Source organism: Sapajus apella, unplaced genomic scaffold (genome assembly GCF_009761245.1).
Source record: "Sapajus apella isolate SASKATOON/1434 unplaced genomic scaffold, GSC_monkey_1.0 scaffold130, whole genome shotgun sequence".
NCBI lineage: Eukaryota > Metazoa > Chordata > Mammalia > Primates > Cebidae > Sapajus > Sapajus apella.
In genome coordinates, this window is record NW_022437070.1 from 2,948,541 (window position 1) to 2,964,292 (window position 15,752).

The 15,752-nt window shown below is 54.9% G+C and overlaps 1 protein-coding gene across 2 annotated transcripts in view; it reads right to left on the bottom strand.

Moving 5' to 3' along the window:
* Positions 1–63: 63 nt before the first annotated feature.
* The window catches only part of NECTIN2 (nectin cell adhesion molecule 2), a 41,524-nt gene continuing 25,835 nt past the window's right edge, over positions 64–15,752 (bottom strand). Inside the window, exons 5-9 of one of the 2 annotated variants that reach the window (XM_032262699.1) lie at positions 15,092–15,240; positions 6,405–6,558; positions 2,322–2,385; positions 2,103–2,189; positions 64–1,148 (exon numbers count right to left, since the gene is read on the bottom strand). In XM_032262699.1, coding sequence (XP_032118590.1) covers positions 879–1,148; positions 2,103–2,189; positions 2,322–2,385; positions 6,405–6,558; positions 15,092–15,240 — 724 coding nt within the window. In that variant the 3' untranslated portion in view covers positions 64–878. Of the gene's footprint in view, positions 1,149–2,102; positions 2,190–2,321; positions 2,386–6,404; positions 6,559–10,362; positions 11,073–15,091; positions 15,241–15,752 lie in introns of those variants that run through there. The other variant, XM_032262700.1, reaches the window with a different exon arrangement.

Genomic DNA, 15,752 nt, shown 5'->3' on the forward strand with positions numbered 1-15,752 from the left:
CCTTCATTCCCCTTCATATCTCACCCCATCCCCTTCACATCCCACAGAAAACACAAGACCTGGTCAAAGTATAAATTCCCATTTTGTAGGAAATGTAGTGTATAAAACAATATCAATCCCTACCCCCAATACAGGTGACCCACTTTACCCCGAAGGGGGATGTTTAGGTCCTATTCCATTGGGCAGGGGTAAAATGATTGAGTAGTCTTCAAGTTAACAGTAAATTCTTCTCCCAAGGCTGGGCAGTCAAGGCAACAGTCTGCATGGGCCTCACCCCATCTGGCCCTAGGCTGGGGCTGTTGCTCAGTAGGCAGGAATTGGGGTGGGTGTCTGGACCCTCAAGGCTTCTGCTTGCAAGGGAAAACTCTGCCTTGGGCTGGGGAATCCCCTCTCCCCTACGTTTGGAGAACAGGATGGGGAGGGGTAAGTGGGGCCCTGCTGCCTGGAGGGCTCAGGTCTGAGCAGCAGGGAGATCTTGGAACACACTTCAGCACTCCTATTGGGAATTTACTGCCTGAAGATAAATTATGGGTCTAGAGTCTTCTCTGTGATTTGGGGGAGTCAAGGCATTGGTGGGAAGTGAGAGGTATGGTATAAGGTCACAGTCTGAGAGAGGAGTCCTTAGGGTCAGGTGTTGCGCAGAAGCACCTTCCCCACCTCCTGCCTCATGAGATAAAGTTACCAGGATTCCATTATCATGGTGAGATTCTCTGGGATCATGGGTTAGGGCTCATAGTGGAGCCACCAAGGTAGAAGTCACAAATGAGATGGATATGTGTTATCTGACAGTGGCCTGGCCAGAGGTCAGGTCACTAGATCCTTGGCAAGAAAGCTAAGGGATCAACAGGTGAGACTTGAGAAGCCAGGCCCATGGCAGCTCACACATACATGGCCCGGGACATGACAAAGCCTTTGTCCTGATAGGAATCAGAGGGGCTGTCGTAGGACAGGGCATCATAGACAGGGTTGATCTTGTCTAGATAGTCTTCCTCTTCCTCCCCCTCCTCATCCTCTAGATCCAGGGAAATGGCTTCCACAGCAGGTGGCCCTGGAGGCACCAGGATGGGGGACCCCAGGCTTGTGGCTCCAGGGTGCAAGGGTCCTGACCGCTCTTCCAACGTGGGCAGCTCATGGTATCGAGGCATTTCCTGGAGGTGGAAAGGGGATGGGAACTCAAGATCACTTCCTATGCATGATACGGATTCCCAATCTGCCCTTGACACCAAAATCCTGACCACCCTCTCTTCATGCTAACAAGATGCCACCTCATTCCTTATCCCCTGGGGCCATATTGCATTGGGACATTCATTCGGTCCACCCCTAATCCAAAGCCCAGCTATGCACCTCACCCTGTGGATCCTGGGACTCATCTTTGTCCCTTGATTTCTGTAAATCTTTCCCCATGAACCATTCACCTCAGTCTTGATCTCAAGTACTTAACCTTGAGCCTGAAACAACCCCTTGGGCCTTGAACTAAACCTGAGTACCTGAGTCCTGACCTCAGTAGACCCCTGAGGGGAGTGACTTCATTTGTCTCGTCCCAGCTTCAGGCACAGTACCCAGCAAATGTAGATAATCAATTTTCTTTCTTCTTTTTTTTTTTTGAGACAGAGTTTCGATCAAACTTGTTTCCCAGGCTGGAGCACAATGGCACAGTGTCAGCTCATTGCAACCTCTGCCTCCTGGGTTCAAGCGATTCTCCTGCCTCCAGCCTCCTGAGTAGCTGGGATTACTGGAGCCTGCTACCATGCCCGGCTACTTTTTGTAGAGACAGGCTTTCACCATGTTGGCCAGGCTGGTCTCGAACTCCTGAGCCCAAGTAATCGTCCCACCTCAGCCTCCCAAAGTGCTGGGTTTACGGGTGTGAACCACCATGGCCAGACCCCAGGTGACTTTAAATTCTAACCTTGTATCCTGTGCTTTCCTACCCCTGACCTCCCCACAGGGAATCCTGAACACATCTCAATGCATTAAGCACCAACCAGGGACACACCCTTGACCTTGAGCTATGACCTTTAGTCTTTGACCTCTTCCACCAGGCCTGACTCCTGGCCCTTCAACCCAGACCCCCAACCCGCCTTTGTCTTCCCAGGAGCTCCTACCTGCTCAGTGCATGAGACGCCAGCATCAAAGTAGGGGGTCTTGAGTGGGCTGTGCTCCGAGGCCCCCAGAGTGAAGAGCTGGGAGGGCTGCAGCAGGAGAAGGGAGGGGAGGTCAGAAACTGCCCCCACCACCCAGCCAGCCTCTCCCTGCCAGGCTCCTCCCAGCCCTGGGGTGGGTGTGGAGGTGGGGATAGCTTGGGCTGCAGGGAAAGTGCTCACCATCTCCTGCTCCTCCAGCTTCGCTTTTGGGGTCGGTGGCTTGTAGGAGGGAGGTCCCTCCAGGCTGTGGGGCAGGAAGCAGGTTAAGTGGAGGCTAAGACCAGAGCATCCCTCCCACTCCAGGGTTATAACAGGTGCTGTTCCCTCTGCCTGGGTCTTCCTTTCCTCTGCCCGCTTTTCTTGCCTGGAGTAAGAGTTTTTATTCATTCCACGAATTCCTCTTTTTCCAGGAAGCCTTCCAGTTTCCCCGGGGCAGATCAGGAATTCCTGTTACGTGGTCATACCTAACTACTTCTCCCTCACAGCACTTACTGAGTTTGTACTTGAAATGTTATTCATAATTACCATGCCCCACTGTGAGCTCTGGGAGGGAAAGAAAGAACGGTGCTGGGCTGGGCGCAGTGGCTGACGCCTGTAATGCCAGCACTTTGGGAGGGCCAGGTGGGCGGATCACCTGAGGCCAGGAGTTTGAGACCAGTTTGGCCAACATAGTGAAATGCCATCTTCACAAAAAATACAAAAATTAGCTGGGCACAGTGGTGCCCATCTGTAATCCCAGCTACTCGGAAGGCCGAGGCATGAGAATTGCTTGAACTTGAGAGGCAGAGGTTGTTGTGAGCTGAGATCATTCTACTCCAGCCTGGACGATAGAGTGAGACTCCCTCTCAAAAACAAAACAAAACAAAAAAACAAAAAAAGAAAAGAAAAAGAGAGATTGTCCGGGTGCGGTGGCTCATGCCTATAATCCCAGCACTTTGAGAGGCCGAGGCGGCGAATCACCTGAGGTTGGGAGTTCGAGACCAGCCTGGCCAACATGGAGAAACCCCATCTCTACTAAGAATACAAAATAAGCCCAGCATGGTGGTGCATGCCTGTAATCCCAGCTACTCGGGAGGCTGAGGCAGGAGAATCACTGGAACCCAGGAGGCGGAGGTTGCGGTGAGCTAAGATCTCGCCACTACACTACAGCCTGGGCGACAGAGCAAGACTCCGTCTCAAAAAGAACAGCATCTTTCTGGGCCCCCTACATCATGGGTAATCACCATGTTGCCCAGGCTGGTCTCCAACTCCTGGGCTCAAGTGATCCGCCCGCCTCTGCCTCCAAAAGTGCTGGGATTACAGTGTGAGCCACCATGCCTGATCCAGAATTGTGAATTTTTTTTTTTTTTTTTGAGATGCAGCCTCACTCTGTCATCCAGGCTGGAGTGCAGTGGCGCAATCTCGGCTCACTACAACCTCTGCCTCCCTGGTTCAAGCAATTCTCCTTCCTTAGCCTCCCAAGTACCTGGGACTACAGGCACACACCACCATGCCCAGTTAATTTTTGTATTTTTAGTAGAGACGGGGTTTCACCATGTTGGCCAGGCTGGTCTCAAAGTCCTGAGCTCAGGTGATCCGCCGGCCTCGGCCTCCCAAAGTGCTGAGATTCCAGGCGTGAGCCACCATACCTGGCCTGTGGGGACACTTTTATGTGTTTGTCTCATCAATGTGTCACAACCCCTAGGGCCTGGGCCTGTGTGGTGACTTTCTGAATCAATGAATGAATGTGGGGTTTTACAGGGGTCACACGTACAAAATCTGAGAAGAGAAAAATAGGCCAGCTGCAGTGACTCATGCCAGTAATCCCAGCATTTTGGGAGGCCCAGGCAGGCTGACTGCCTGAGGTCAGGAGTTCAAGATCAATTTGGGCAGTCTAGACCCATCTCTACAAAAACTACAAAAATTAGCTGGCTGTAGTGGCTTGCGCCTGTAGTCCCAGTTATATGGGAGGCTGAAATGGGTGGGGTGGGGGTAGAGGCTGCAGTGAGCTGTGATTGAACTCCAGTCTGGCCGACGCAGTGAGAACCTGCCTCAAAAAAAAAAAAAAAAAAAAAAGAAAAAAAAAGAGGGCCAGGCACTGTGGCTCACGCCTATAATCCCAGCACTTTGGAAGCCTAGGCAGGTGAATCACAAGGTCAGGGGTTTGAGAACAGCCTGGCCAAGAGACCAGCCTGGCCAATATGGTGAAACCCTGTCTTTACTAAAAATACAAAAATTAGCCAGTGTGGTGGTGGGCGCCTATAATCTCAGCTACTTGGGAGGCTGAGGCAGGAGAACTACTTGAGCCCAGGAGGCGGAGGTTGCAGTGGGCCGAGATCATGCCATTGCACTCCAGCCTGGGTGACAGAGTGAGACTCCGACTCCAAAACAAAACAAAACCAAAAAAAGAAAAATAGTTCAGAGCAGTCTGAGGTAGGGGAGGGATGCAAAATTTGTCTTCTTGAGACAGGGTGTCACTCTGTCGCACAGGCTGGAGTGCAGTGGTACAATCTGAGCTCACTGCAACCTTTTCCTGTTTTGTTTTGTTTTTTTGGAGACGGAGTTTCGCACTTGTTACCCAGGCTGGAGTGCAATGGCGCGATCTCTGCTCACCGCAACCTCCGCCTCCTGGGTTCAAGCAATTCTCCTGCCTCAGCCTCCTGAGTAGCTGGGACTACAGGCACGCGCCACCATGCCCAGCTAATTTTTTTGTAGTTTTAGTAGAGACGGGGTTTCACCATATTGACCAGGATGGTTTCGATCTCTTGACCTCGTGATCCACCCGCCTCGGCCTCCCAAAGGGCTGGGATTACAGGCTTGAGCCACCGCGCCCGGCCATTGCAACCTTTTCCTACAGGGCACAGCCAATCTTCCCATCTCAGCCTTCCAAGTAAATGGGACCACAAGCACATACCACCAGTCCTAGCTGGTTTTTGTATTTTTGGTAGAGACAGGGTTTTGCCATGTTGCCCAGGCTGGTCTAAAACTCCCAGCCTCCGGCAATCCACCTGCATCAATTTCCTAAAGTGCTGGGATTACAGGTGTGAGCCACCACACCTGCTGGGTTTTCAAAATTTATCAGGCTCACACAGACAGGAGTATGGGACATGCCAGGGGGACAACTTTTTTTTGTTTCTTGAGACAGAGTCTTGCCTTATCGCCAGGTGCCAGGCTGGAATGCAGTGGTGCGATTTTGGTGCACTGCAACCTCCATCTCCCGGGTTCAAGCAATTCTCCTGCCTCAGCCTCCTGAGTAGCTGGGACTACAGGCACATGCAACCACGCCCAGCTAATTTTTGTATTTTTTAGTAGAGACGGGGTTTCACCACATTGACCAGGATGGTCTCGATCTCTTGACCTCGTGATCCACCCTCCTTGGCCTCCCAGAGTGCTGGGATTATAGGCATGAGCCACCTCATCTGGCCTTTTTTTTTTTTTTTGGTGACAGAGCCTCACTCAGGCTGGAGTGCAGTGACTTGATCTCATCTCACTGCAACCTCTGCTTCCTGGGTTCAAGCGATTCTCCTGCCTCAGCCTCCTGAGCACCTGGGACTACAGGCATGTGCCACCACGCCCAGCTAATTTTTGTATTTTTAGTAGAGATGGGGTTTCACCATGTTGGCCAGGCTGGTCTCAAACTCCTGACCTCATGATTCTCCTGCCTAGGCCTCCCAAAGTGCTGGGATTGCAGGCGTGAGCCACTGCGTCCAGCCAGGGCAATTTGTTGTTTTGTTCCTGATTAGTTACTTCACTTTTTTCTCTCTCTTTTTGTATTTTGGACAGGGTCCCACTTCATTGGCCAGACTGGAGTACAATGGTGCCATCATAGCTCACTGCAGCCTCCACATGCTCCCACCCCTACCTCAGCCACACAAGTAGCTGGGACTACAAGCACAGGTCACCAGGTCTCAAACTCCTGACCTCATGATCCACCTGCCTCGGCCTCGGCCTGGGCCTCCCAAAGTGCTGAGATGACAATCGTGAGCCACTGGGCCCGGCCTATTGCGTGCAGAGTTTGATGGAAGAGTGGGGAGCCATCTTGGAATGTGGGAGCCACAATGTAGCAGGAACCTGGACTGTGATGAGTCTTCACAGAACGGAGCAGTCATACCCGTACTTTATGGCAGAGAGAAACCCACACCTCCCCATTCCACGTAGGTCCCAGTTCCTTCTGGTCTGTTTCACACAGTGATTCTGGAGAATTTTCTCCCACCCTTGCCCCTACTCCATACTCCCCAGTTCTTCAACCCCTCTCCCAGTCTGGTCTGAGGGCCCATCACTTACTCTTCATCCTCCTCTGCCCCCTGCAGTGTCTGCTCCTTCCGCTGCTGCCGGCAGATAAGGATGCCCGTGGCGGCCACAGCAGTAGCGATAATGGCAGCGATGATGCCCCCAATGATGCCGCCTGTGGCTCCTGCGCCGGCTGTGTTGGGGGTCTCTGCAAGGAGAGGGACAGTGTGAGGGGGTCTCAAGGAGGAAGACACGGCTCATTACTCCAAGCTACCACCCCCCATCATCGCCTGCCTGCCTATGTTCTCTCCCGAGGGAAGGGGACTTTGTTTCATTTGGCTCAACCTACTGAGCATGAAGAAGGGGCATCCGTGTGTGCCCCGCTTGGGACGTGAGTGGAGAACACAACATACAAAGTCTTTACCTTCACGGAACTTGGATTCTGGTTGAGCAGGGAGGCCAACGGTAAGCAAACCAGAACAATAGCTCACATGCTAGATGGGAGTAAGTCATGGGAAATACAAAAATAGAGAGTGTGGAAGTGAGGGGACCTGCCAAGTGGGGTCCCCAAAGGTAGTGGGAGGGCCCGTGCCTTACTGCAAGGTGACAGCTGAGCAAAGACCTGAAAGAGACACTGGGGATGAGCCATGAGAGTGTCTTGGGGCGTCCTAGGCAGCGCAAATAGCCAGAGGCCCTGCCGGAGGCTTGTGAGGTTTTATGGTTTTTTTTTTTTTTTGAGACGGCCTCACTTTGTTACCGAGGCTAGAATGCATTGGTGTGATCACTGCTCACTGTAGCCTCCATCTCTTGGGCTCAAGCGATCCTCCCACCTCGCCCTCTGGAGAAGCTGGAACTACAGGCATGTGCCACTACGCAAGCTTATTTTTATTTTTTAAAATTTTTTGTAGAGATGGGGTTTTGCCATGTTGCCCAGGCTGGCACTGAACTCCAGGGCTCAAGTGACCCTCCCGCCTCGGCCTCCCTAAGTGCTGGGATTACACTGCACTAGGCTTGCCTTGTGTTGTATTTTTTTAAAGAAATGTACTTGGTCACATGATCTGAGCTGTCCGTGCAGCAGAGAGCTGCATACTTGGGAGTTCTGGACAATTTGAGGGGATCCTACACTCCAGGGCTGCACCCTGGGAATGGGGCACATTCAGGGGGTCCCCCACTCAGGTCCCATCTCACTCACAGCCTTGTGTTTTTAAAGAACAGAAAGCTGGGCGCAGTGGCGCGTGCCTGTAGTCCCAGCTACTCGGGAGGCTGAGGCGGGAGAATCGCTTGAGCCCAGGAGTTCTGGGCTGTCGGGGGTGTCTGCACTAAGTTCGGTGTCAACATAGTGACCCCCTGGGAGCAGGGGACCACCAGGTTGCCTAAGGAGGGGTGAACCGGCCCAGGTCAGAAACAGAGCAGGTCAAAACTCCCGTGCTGATCAGTAGTGGGATCGTGCCTGTGAATAGCCACTGCACTCCAGCCTGGGCAACATAGCAAGACCCCATCTCTTAAAAACAACAACAACAATAACAACAAGGAGACCATGTAGCCGGGGCAGAATGAGGCTGGGGAGAGTGGGGAGATGAGAGGAGAGGAGACAGGACCAGAAAAGGCTAGAAGGCAGAGAATGTGGGGGCAGAAATCTGAGATCAAGAATCTCCTCTGGGGACTGGAATCTCCTCCCACTTATCAGGAAAGGGGTCAGGGCCCAGGGCAGTGGCTGCCACCTGTCATCCCAGTGCTTTGGGAGGCCGAGGCAGGAGGATTGCTTAAGACCAGCTAGGGCAATGAGCACAAGACCTCATCTCTAGAAGAAATTGAAAAATTAGCTGGGGCCAGGCACAGTGGCTCACACCTGTCATCCCAGCACTTTTGGAGGCTGAAGTGGGAGGATCGCTTGAGCCTGGGAGTTTGAGACCAGTCTGGGTAACACCGAGAGACCATGCCCATTCTATAAAAGAAAAAAAAAAGGCTGTGCGCGGTGGCTCACACCGTAATCCTGTAATCCCAGCACTTTGGGAGGCCGAGAAAGGAGGATTATGAGGTCAGGAGATGGAGAGCATCCTGGCCAACGTGATGAAACCCCATCTCTACTAAAAATACAAAAATCAGCCAGGCATGCTGATGCATGCCTATAATCCCAGCTACTCGGGAGGCTGAGGCAGGAGAATCACTTGAACCCAGGAGGCGGAGGTTTGCAGTGAGCCGAGATCATGCCAAGAGACAGAGCACAACTCTGTCTCAAAAAAAAAAAAAACAAGGCCGGGCGCGGTGGCTCACGCCTGTAATCCCAGCACTTTGGGAGGCCGAGGCGGGTGGATCACGAGGTCAAGAGATCAAGACCATCCTGGTCAACATGGTGAAACCCCATCTCTACTAAAAATACAAAAAATTAGCTGGGCATGGTGGCGCGTGCCTGTAATCCCAGCTACTCAGGAGGCTGAGGCAGGGGAATTGCCTGAACCCAGGAGGCGGAGGTTGCGGTGAGCCGAGATGGCGCCATTGCACTCCAGCCTGGGTAACAAGAGCAAAACTCCGTCTCAAAAAAAAAAAAAACAAAAAAACAACACAAGACAGAAAAAGGGGTGAAGCCCATGTGCTCCTTGGCGCCTCTTCCTAGCACCTCCCATTTCCAAGTCTTCTAATGGAAAAGTTTTTGAAGTGGTTACCTGTTTACTTGCCAATTTCCACACTGGACCGTGCACCTGAGGTCCAGCACACGGTAGGTGTTCGGTGGGTGTGTTAGAAGGACCCACTGTGTGCCAGGCGGTGACGGTTCCCCGCCCCTGCCCTGCTGTTGCCCGGGTGGGGTGAGTGGGCAGACAATAAAGAACCAAGTGAGTAACAAGTATGGAAAAGCCCAGGGGGTCACTCGAGCATCAGCCTCACTCTCCAGATGGGGAGGAAGCTTCCAGAAGATGCTGGACTGCTGGCTCTCCACTGCTCCTGTTCCACAGCCTGGCATCCTCTGGAGGCCTTCAGAGGGTGGGCAAGTGACGGAGAAACTGCCCCTCAATCTGCACACACATCTTCATCCTAAACATACAGCTGCTTTTCCCGTGGTCATTATGGCCGTGTGCACTGGGAGGGCGGGACTGGGTCTGTGCAGGTCACCGAGGCGGCCCCAGCACTGCCTGGCACAGGGCTCGGTGGGGTCTGTGGAGGTCGACGAGGCTGCATGAGGGCATCATGGGCGCGTCCCGACTGGGTCCTGCTACAGCCTTGTGAGGCCGATGTGAACACCGGCCCTGTGTTACAGAGGAGGCAGGGAGGCTCAGGAGGGCAGTGATGACCCGGGTAGCCTGGGAAGTCAAGGACCCCCTCCGTCTTTGCTTTTCCGGTTGAGAGGGGCTGAAGGAAGCTGCTGCCACTCCCAGGAAGTCACTGAAAAGTCCCTTGGGTGACCGATGGGGGCAAGGGTGGAGGAGGCGGTTAGGGAAGCCACTGTGGGGGTGGACAAAGGTGGGACTTCCCCAGCACCGCGCCTACCCATGCCCTTAGGGCCCCTGAGAATGGGAGTGGGGAGCAGCTCTCCCCTTCAGGGACCCTCAGCAGCATGGTGGAGGTGAGGTCTGAGGCTGAGGCATGGCTGGCTTGCAGCACCCCCCATTCTCCCAGGACGCAGGGAACCTGGCTGCCCCCACCCCCACCTCCACCTCCACCTCCACCTGAAGGCCCAGGAGTTCAGAGAACTCGGGCCTCCTACCCGGCTGGCCACAGGATCCAGAAAGGCAGCCTCTGTCTTGGGACCTAGAAGTCCACATGCCCCTGCCTCTGAGCCCACAGTTCAGGACCTGAATCCTAGTTCCACAAGCCTCATGATTCTCAGCCGTCCAATGTGTCTTTCCAGCATCCAAGGAGTGCAGGCCCGCAGCCTTCCCCGTCTCACCCCTGCCAGGATCCCATTCCCTGGGAACCTGGTTTGGCTCCTCCCAGCCCCTGGGACCGAGGGGTCCCTGTCCCAACCCCTCTTTCCCCACGACCCAAGGAGGGGTCTGATGTATTACAAGACACCCCCGATGTTTTCCTCCAAGGCATTTATTAACTCCTGAGTGTCACGGGGCCAGGGGCAGGCTGGAGCCCAAACCAAGTCTCTGGGGGTGGGGTCCTCTCTGGGTCCCCATGGCTGAACTCCCAGGGCTCCCCATGCAGCCCTAGAGACGGGAGGCATCCAGTGTGCAGTTCTAGCTCCCTCCAAGTCCCAGGGAAGTGGGAGGCAGCGTTCCACTCCAGTGTCCTCCAGACGAACAGGTCCAACCAGTCTGGAACTGTAGGCTGGCGTGGCCCTGCTGGGGCCCAGCCTGGTTCTCTGTCTGTGTCCGGGTCACACATAAACTGCGCGCCGCGAGATGAGGGAACCATCCAGCTGGGACTCCATGTCATCCTCAAGGGCTGGGGGTGGAGGCAACATGAGGCCTTTCTCTGCCTTCTCTTCCTCCTCTTCCTCCTCCTCCTCCTTGCCATCTGGTTCCATGGGACCAGGGACTACTGGCGTCCAGAAGACGGGGTCCCCATTTCCCAGCACCTGAGTTTTCGCATCGAAGAAGCCCCCGTCGCCGCTGCCTCCTCCACCTCCTCCTCCTCCTTCGGGGCTCTTCCTCTTCCTCCTCCCCCTCAGCAGGATGAAGGCCAAGGACCCCCCAGCCAGAAGCAGCAGCACCAGCAGTGTCCCCCCCACGGCCCCCCACACCAGCTGGCCCATGTCTCGGGGCGAGGCCCTGGGGGTTTCTGAGGAGAGAGAGGACGGGTGAGAGAGAGAGAAAGGGAGACACAAGGTCACCAGGACAGCTCTGGGCAGTGAGGAGGCAGGGGAGATGCAGGATGGGGGGAGTGACCAAAATTAGGGGGCATCTAGGCAGAAGAATGGAGGAGGAGGAGGAAGTGGGGGGAAGGGAAGCCCCTCGCCCTTCACCACGGCCTGAGCACTTTGTACAAGGAAGGGAGGCCCCAGTGGTTCCCAGGTGTCTGTGTTTTGCAACATTTAAATAGCTAGCGAACCTCTCAAAAACCAAGTGATTTCACCTAAAAATCCAGGTGTCTCTTATGGGGGAAAAATTAGATCTGAGAACACCAAATTCCCATCACCAAACTCCCATCTCTGGTGATTGCTGTAGCTGAGTGGAAGCTGGCAATTCGGACACAATGGAACTGGCCACTTAGTCACTGGCTGGGTCCCCAGAGGCACCTGGGTTTGCAGCCCTCCCTGAGTGTGCTGTGGGGTCCTCGCACAGCTGCGAGCTCAGGGGCACACCCGCTTGGTGGAGGACAGCTGGGTTTCAGTGGGAGGCTGTCTGATCCCAAAGCTCTTTGCAGAGGGCCACAGAATCCTGGTAATTCTGCCCTGTCGAGTGACTGGGAGCACTCATTCCCAGTGCTGTGGCCGCCTCCTCAGCAGCCACTCATCCCCAGCATCTAAAATGGGGTTCTTGGCTGGGCACTGTGGCTCACACCTGTAATCTCAGCACTTTGGGAGGCCGAGGCAGGCAAATCACAAGGTCAGGGGATCGAGACCATCCTGGCCAACATGGTGAAACCGTCTCTACTCAAATACAAAAATTAGCTGGACGTGGTGGCATGCACACGTAATCCCAGCTCCTGGGGAGGCTGAGGCAAGGGAATTGCTTGAACCTGGGAGACAGAGGTTGCAGTGAGCCAGGATCATGCCACTACATTCCAGTCTGGCGACAGAGCAAGACTCCATCTCAAAAAAAAAACAAAAACAAAAAAAACTGGGGGGGGTTCTCACAGACTGGGACAGTGGGACTTCCTTAGTGCTCTCGCGGATGCTGAGCAGGTGCAGATGGGGGCATGGGAGGTAGCGGGGAGGTGGAGAGAGGAAATCATGGAGTGCTGAGGAGGGAAGTGTGAGCAGGGATGGATGGGGCTCCTGGGCCCCATGCCAGGGACAGAAATCATTGTAACCAGAACCTACCCGCTCCCGCATGCAAGGCCTAACTGGGACAGATGTGGGCGGAGGGCTCACCTACACCTGACCCCACCTCCACACCTCTACACATAGGACGGGCTGAGACCCAGGAAGGACATCTGTTTCTGTTGTTTTCAAATAGAGGGTCATGACCTAGCGGGCTGTCAGATTAGCTTAGTGACTTGAAAATAGCATTAAAAAATAAAAACAAAACAGGAGGATAAAATCTTTTTGGCGGGGTTGGGGGGTTAGGGTGGTACACACATCTCTATACACTGGGGTGAGGAGGGAAACAGATTTTCCTCCTTATTGGGAGTGCCGGTCACTAACTGGACTAGGCTGAGCCTGTCTGTTTCTGGAGGTGGCATCGGTGTTTTGGAACTCGAGGCTAAGTCTGTTCATGTGTCTGGGGGTCAAAGTTCTGATTCGGGCTGGGCGTGGTGGCTCATGCCTGTAATCCCAGCACTTTGGGAGGCGGAGGCAGGAGGATTGCTTTGAGGCCAGGAGTTCAAGACCAACCTGGCCAACATAGCAAGACCCTGTCTCTATTTAAAAAAAAAAAAAAGTTCTCTTGAGTCTGTAAAGATAGATGTGTCCCGTGGTGTGGCGCGTGCACCTAGGTTCATGCTGCTGTGGACTCCACACTGTGTCTGTGACGGGCCTGTGTGTGCCTGGATGTGGGTTCGTGGCTCAGAAAGCCTCTGAGAGCGACCCCAGCAGCCTTGAGTGTGTCTCCTCTGGCTGTGGCTGTTGGGGTGCTCACTGCCTGCGAAGGGGTTTCTAGGGTGCTTGGAGCATGCGTGTTTCCGCAGGCATTATCTGTAGGTCTTAGTACTGATGTTGCTGGCTGTGGGTGGCTCTGTGGCCACCGTCGGGGGGAGCTGGGGGTGTCTTTCTGCAGCGCTGAGTCTTTCTCTACTGCGTCTGTGTTCTGCAGGCCCCCACCTTGGAGCCACCTGCTGGGTGCATGGACAGGGGATCAGCTCAGGTGTATCTGGGGTAGAGGTTATGGGTGTAATTCCAGTTTGGTGTCTGGGTGGGTGGAGCTGACCCTCCCCTGGGTGTGCTGCTGAGGGCAGGGACTGTGGCTCACTCACCATTGTATTCCCAACCTCAGCAAGAGTGCCTGGCAAACAGGAAGCACATATTTGTTTAATGAGAATGTCCCTAACGGAGTTTCTGGAGAGTTTGGGGGAGTTTCGGGGACAAGCTCCTCCCTGAATGGCTTTGAGTTTCCGCCGGAGTATCTGTGTGTGAGGGGTGACATTCCTCCGTGTGCGGCCGTCGCTGTCCGGGGTTAGTTTTGCCCCCAGTGTGCTGTGTGATGCCTCCCTCCAGGGGCCTGTGCACGTCCCAGTGAGTCAGGCGAGCCCGGAGCGGGACAGTTGTCTCTCTGGGTTTGTGGTCTGCGACAGTGTTTCCCATAGGGGTGTCCTGTCTCCCTGGCTGGATCTGGATTCCTGAGGAGGGGTCTGTTTTCCCTTGGGTGTCCCTGCAAGCATGTGTGCGTTCTAACATTATGACTCAGGAAAGGGGTCTGTTTCTCCCTCTGAGACTAGGCTGTCTGCATGATAGGGACAGCCCCTGTCTGGGAGTTTGTCCCTTCACCTTCAGTCACGTTTCTGGGGGGCATGCACATTGCATGTCTGCACAGGTGTGCTACATAAACCGTTGCCCTAGAGTGTTTCTAAGAATGCCTCTTTCCAGCCAGGTGCGGTGGCTCACACCTGTGATCCCAGCACTTCAGGAGGCTGAGGCAGGTGGATCACCTGAGGTCAGGAGTTTGAGACCAGCCTGACCAATATGGTGAAACCCCGTCTCTACTAAAAATACAAAAATTAGCTGGGCGTGGTGGTGGACACCTGTAGTCCCAGTTACTCTGGAGGCTGAGACAGGAGAATTGCTTGAACCTGGGAGGTGGAGGTTGCAGTGAGCCGAGATCACACCCCTGCACTCCAGCCTGAGAGACAGAGCAAGACTCCATCTCAAAAAAAAGAAAAAAGTTCAATCCCAGCTACTTGGAAAAGAAAAAAGAAAAAAAAAAGTCTCTTTCCAGGTGTCATCTGGCTTCGTTCAGTCTGTCTTGGCTGGTGCCACTGTCCTCCTGGGTGTGTGTCTTGGTGACAATGGGTTTGCAGGGCTACTGTCTCAGCGCGTGTCTGGATTCCGACGCATCTCTGCGACAGAACTTCCCAGCACAGGGAGTGTCTGTGGCTGTGGTCCTGCCAGCTGTGGCGCTGACAGGAGGGGTCTCTGGCCTCAGCTCTGGGGCCTATGGGTCTCTCTGTCCCGGGGAGCACGGCTCTGTGACAGTCCTGGCCTCTCTCTAGCTGTGGGCTCTGCAGTTGTGAGTTCGACCCGGGTTCTGTCACTGGCTGATGGTCTGGCTTCGCACTTCTTCTCTCTGGCTCCGAGCCTCGGGGTCGGATTGTGTTTCTAGGCGTGGGAGCTCCTGGTTTCTGTCTCTGAGGTTTGCATGCCTGACTCTGGGTGTGCGTCTTTTTCACAAGCTGGAGCCCAGGGCAGCCTCCCTGGATCTCTCCATGAAATTAGACCATTCCCAGGCCTCTATTTTCTGAGAACCCTGAGCAAGGTCGTCAACCCCCCATCTGCTGCCGTCACCTACCCTGGCATCCCAAATCCAGACCCCAGCCTGAGGCCACAAGAGGAAAGCCAACCCTCCCCTCCCCTCAGCCAGGCGGGTCCACATGCCTCCCAGGCCGGCGCACAGCCTCCCCACCTGCAGCCCCCAAACCCCGAAGGGTGGAATTCCGGGGGAACGCACCCAGGTCTCCACACACGGCCCCCAAGACACACTCACCTCGGACAAAGATGACCTGCTCAGCTCGGCCCGTGCCCACGGCATTGGTGACCGTGCAGATGAAGGTGGTGTTGAACAGGCTGTCCACCGCGTGGATGACGAGCTGGGAGCCCTGGGCTACTGCGGAGGTCGGGAAGGTGCCTGAGGTCCTGGAGGGTGTGGGGTCAGGTGAGGGGAATTCCAAGGTTAGAGGGGAGCACAGGCCTCATCCCCGAAGATACACCCACCAGGGGCCAAGCTCCAAGGGCCTAACTCCCCCTGGAGACCCCAAATTACCGAAATACAAGCCCCCTCCATCCTAGAAGACTTCGGAGTTTAGGCCCAACCTTTCCTCCCTCAGATCCAGGAGTCTAGGCCCCCAGCCCCTCTTCCCTCAGACCCAGGAATCCAGGCCCCCAGCCCCTCCTCCCTCAGACCCAGGAGTCCAGACCCCAGCCCCTCCTCCCTCAGACTGAGTCCAGGCCCCCAGCCCCTCCTCCCTCAGACCCAGGAGTCCAGACCCCAGCCCCTTCTCCCTCAGACTGAGTCCAGGTCCCCCAGCCCCTCCTACCTCAGACCTAGGAGTCCAGACCCCAGCCCCTCCTCCCTCAGACTGAGTCCAGGCCTCCAGCCCCTCCTCCCTCAGACCCAGGAGCCCAGACCCCAGCCCCTCCTCCCTCAG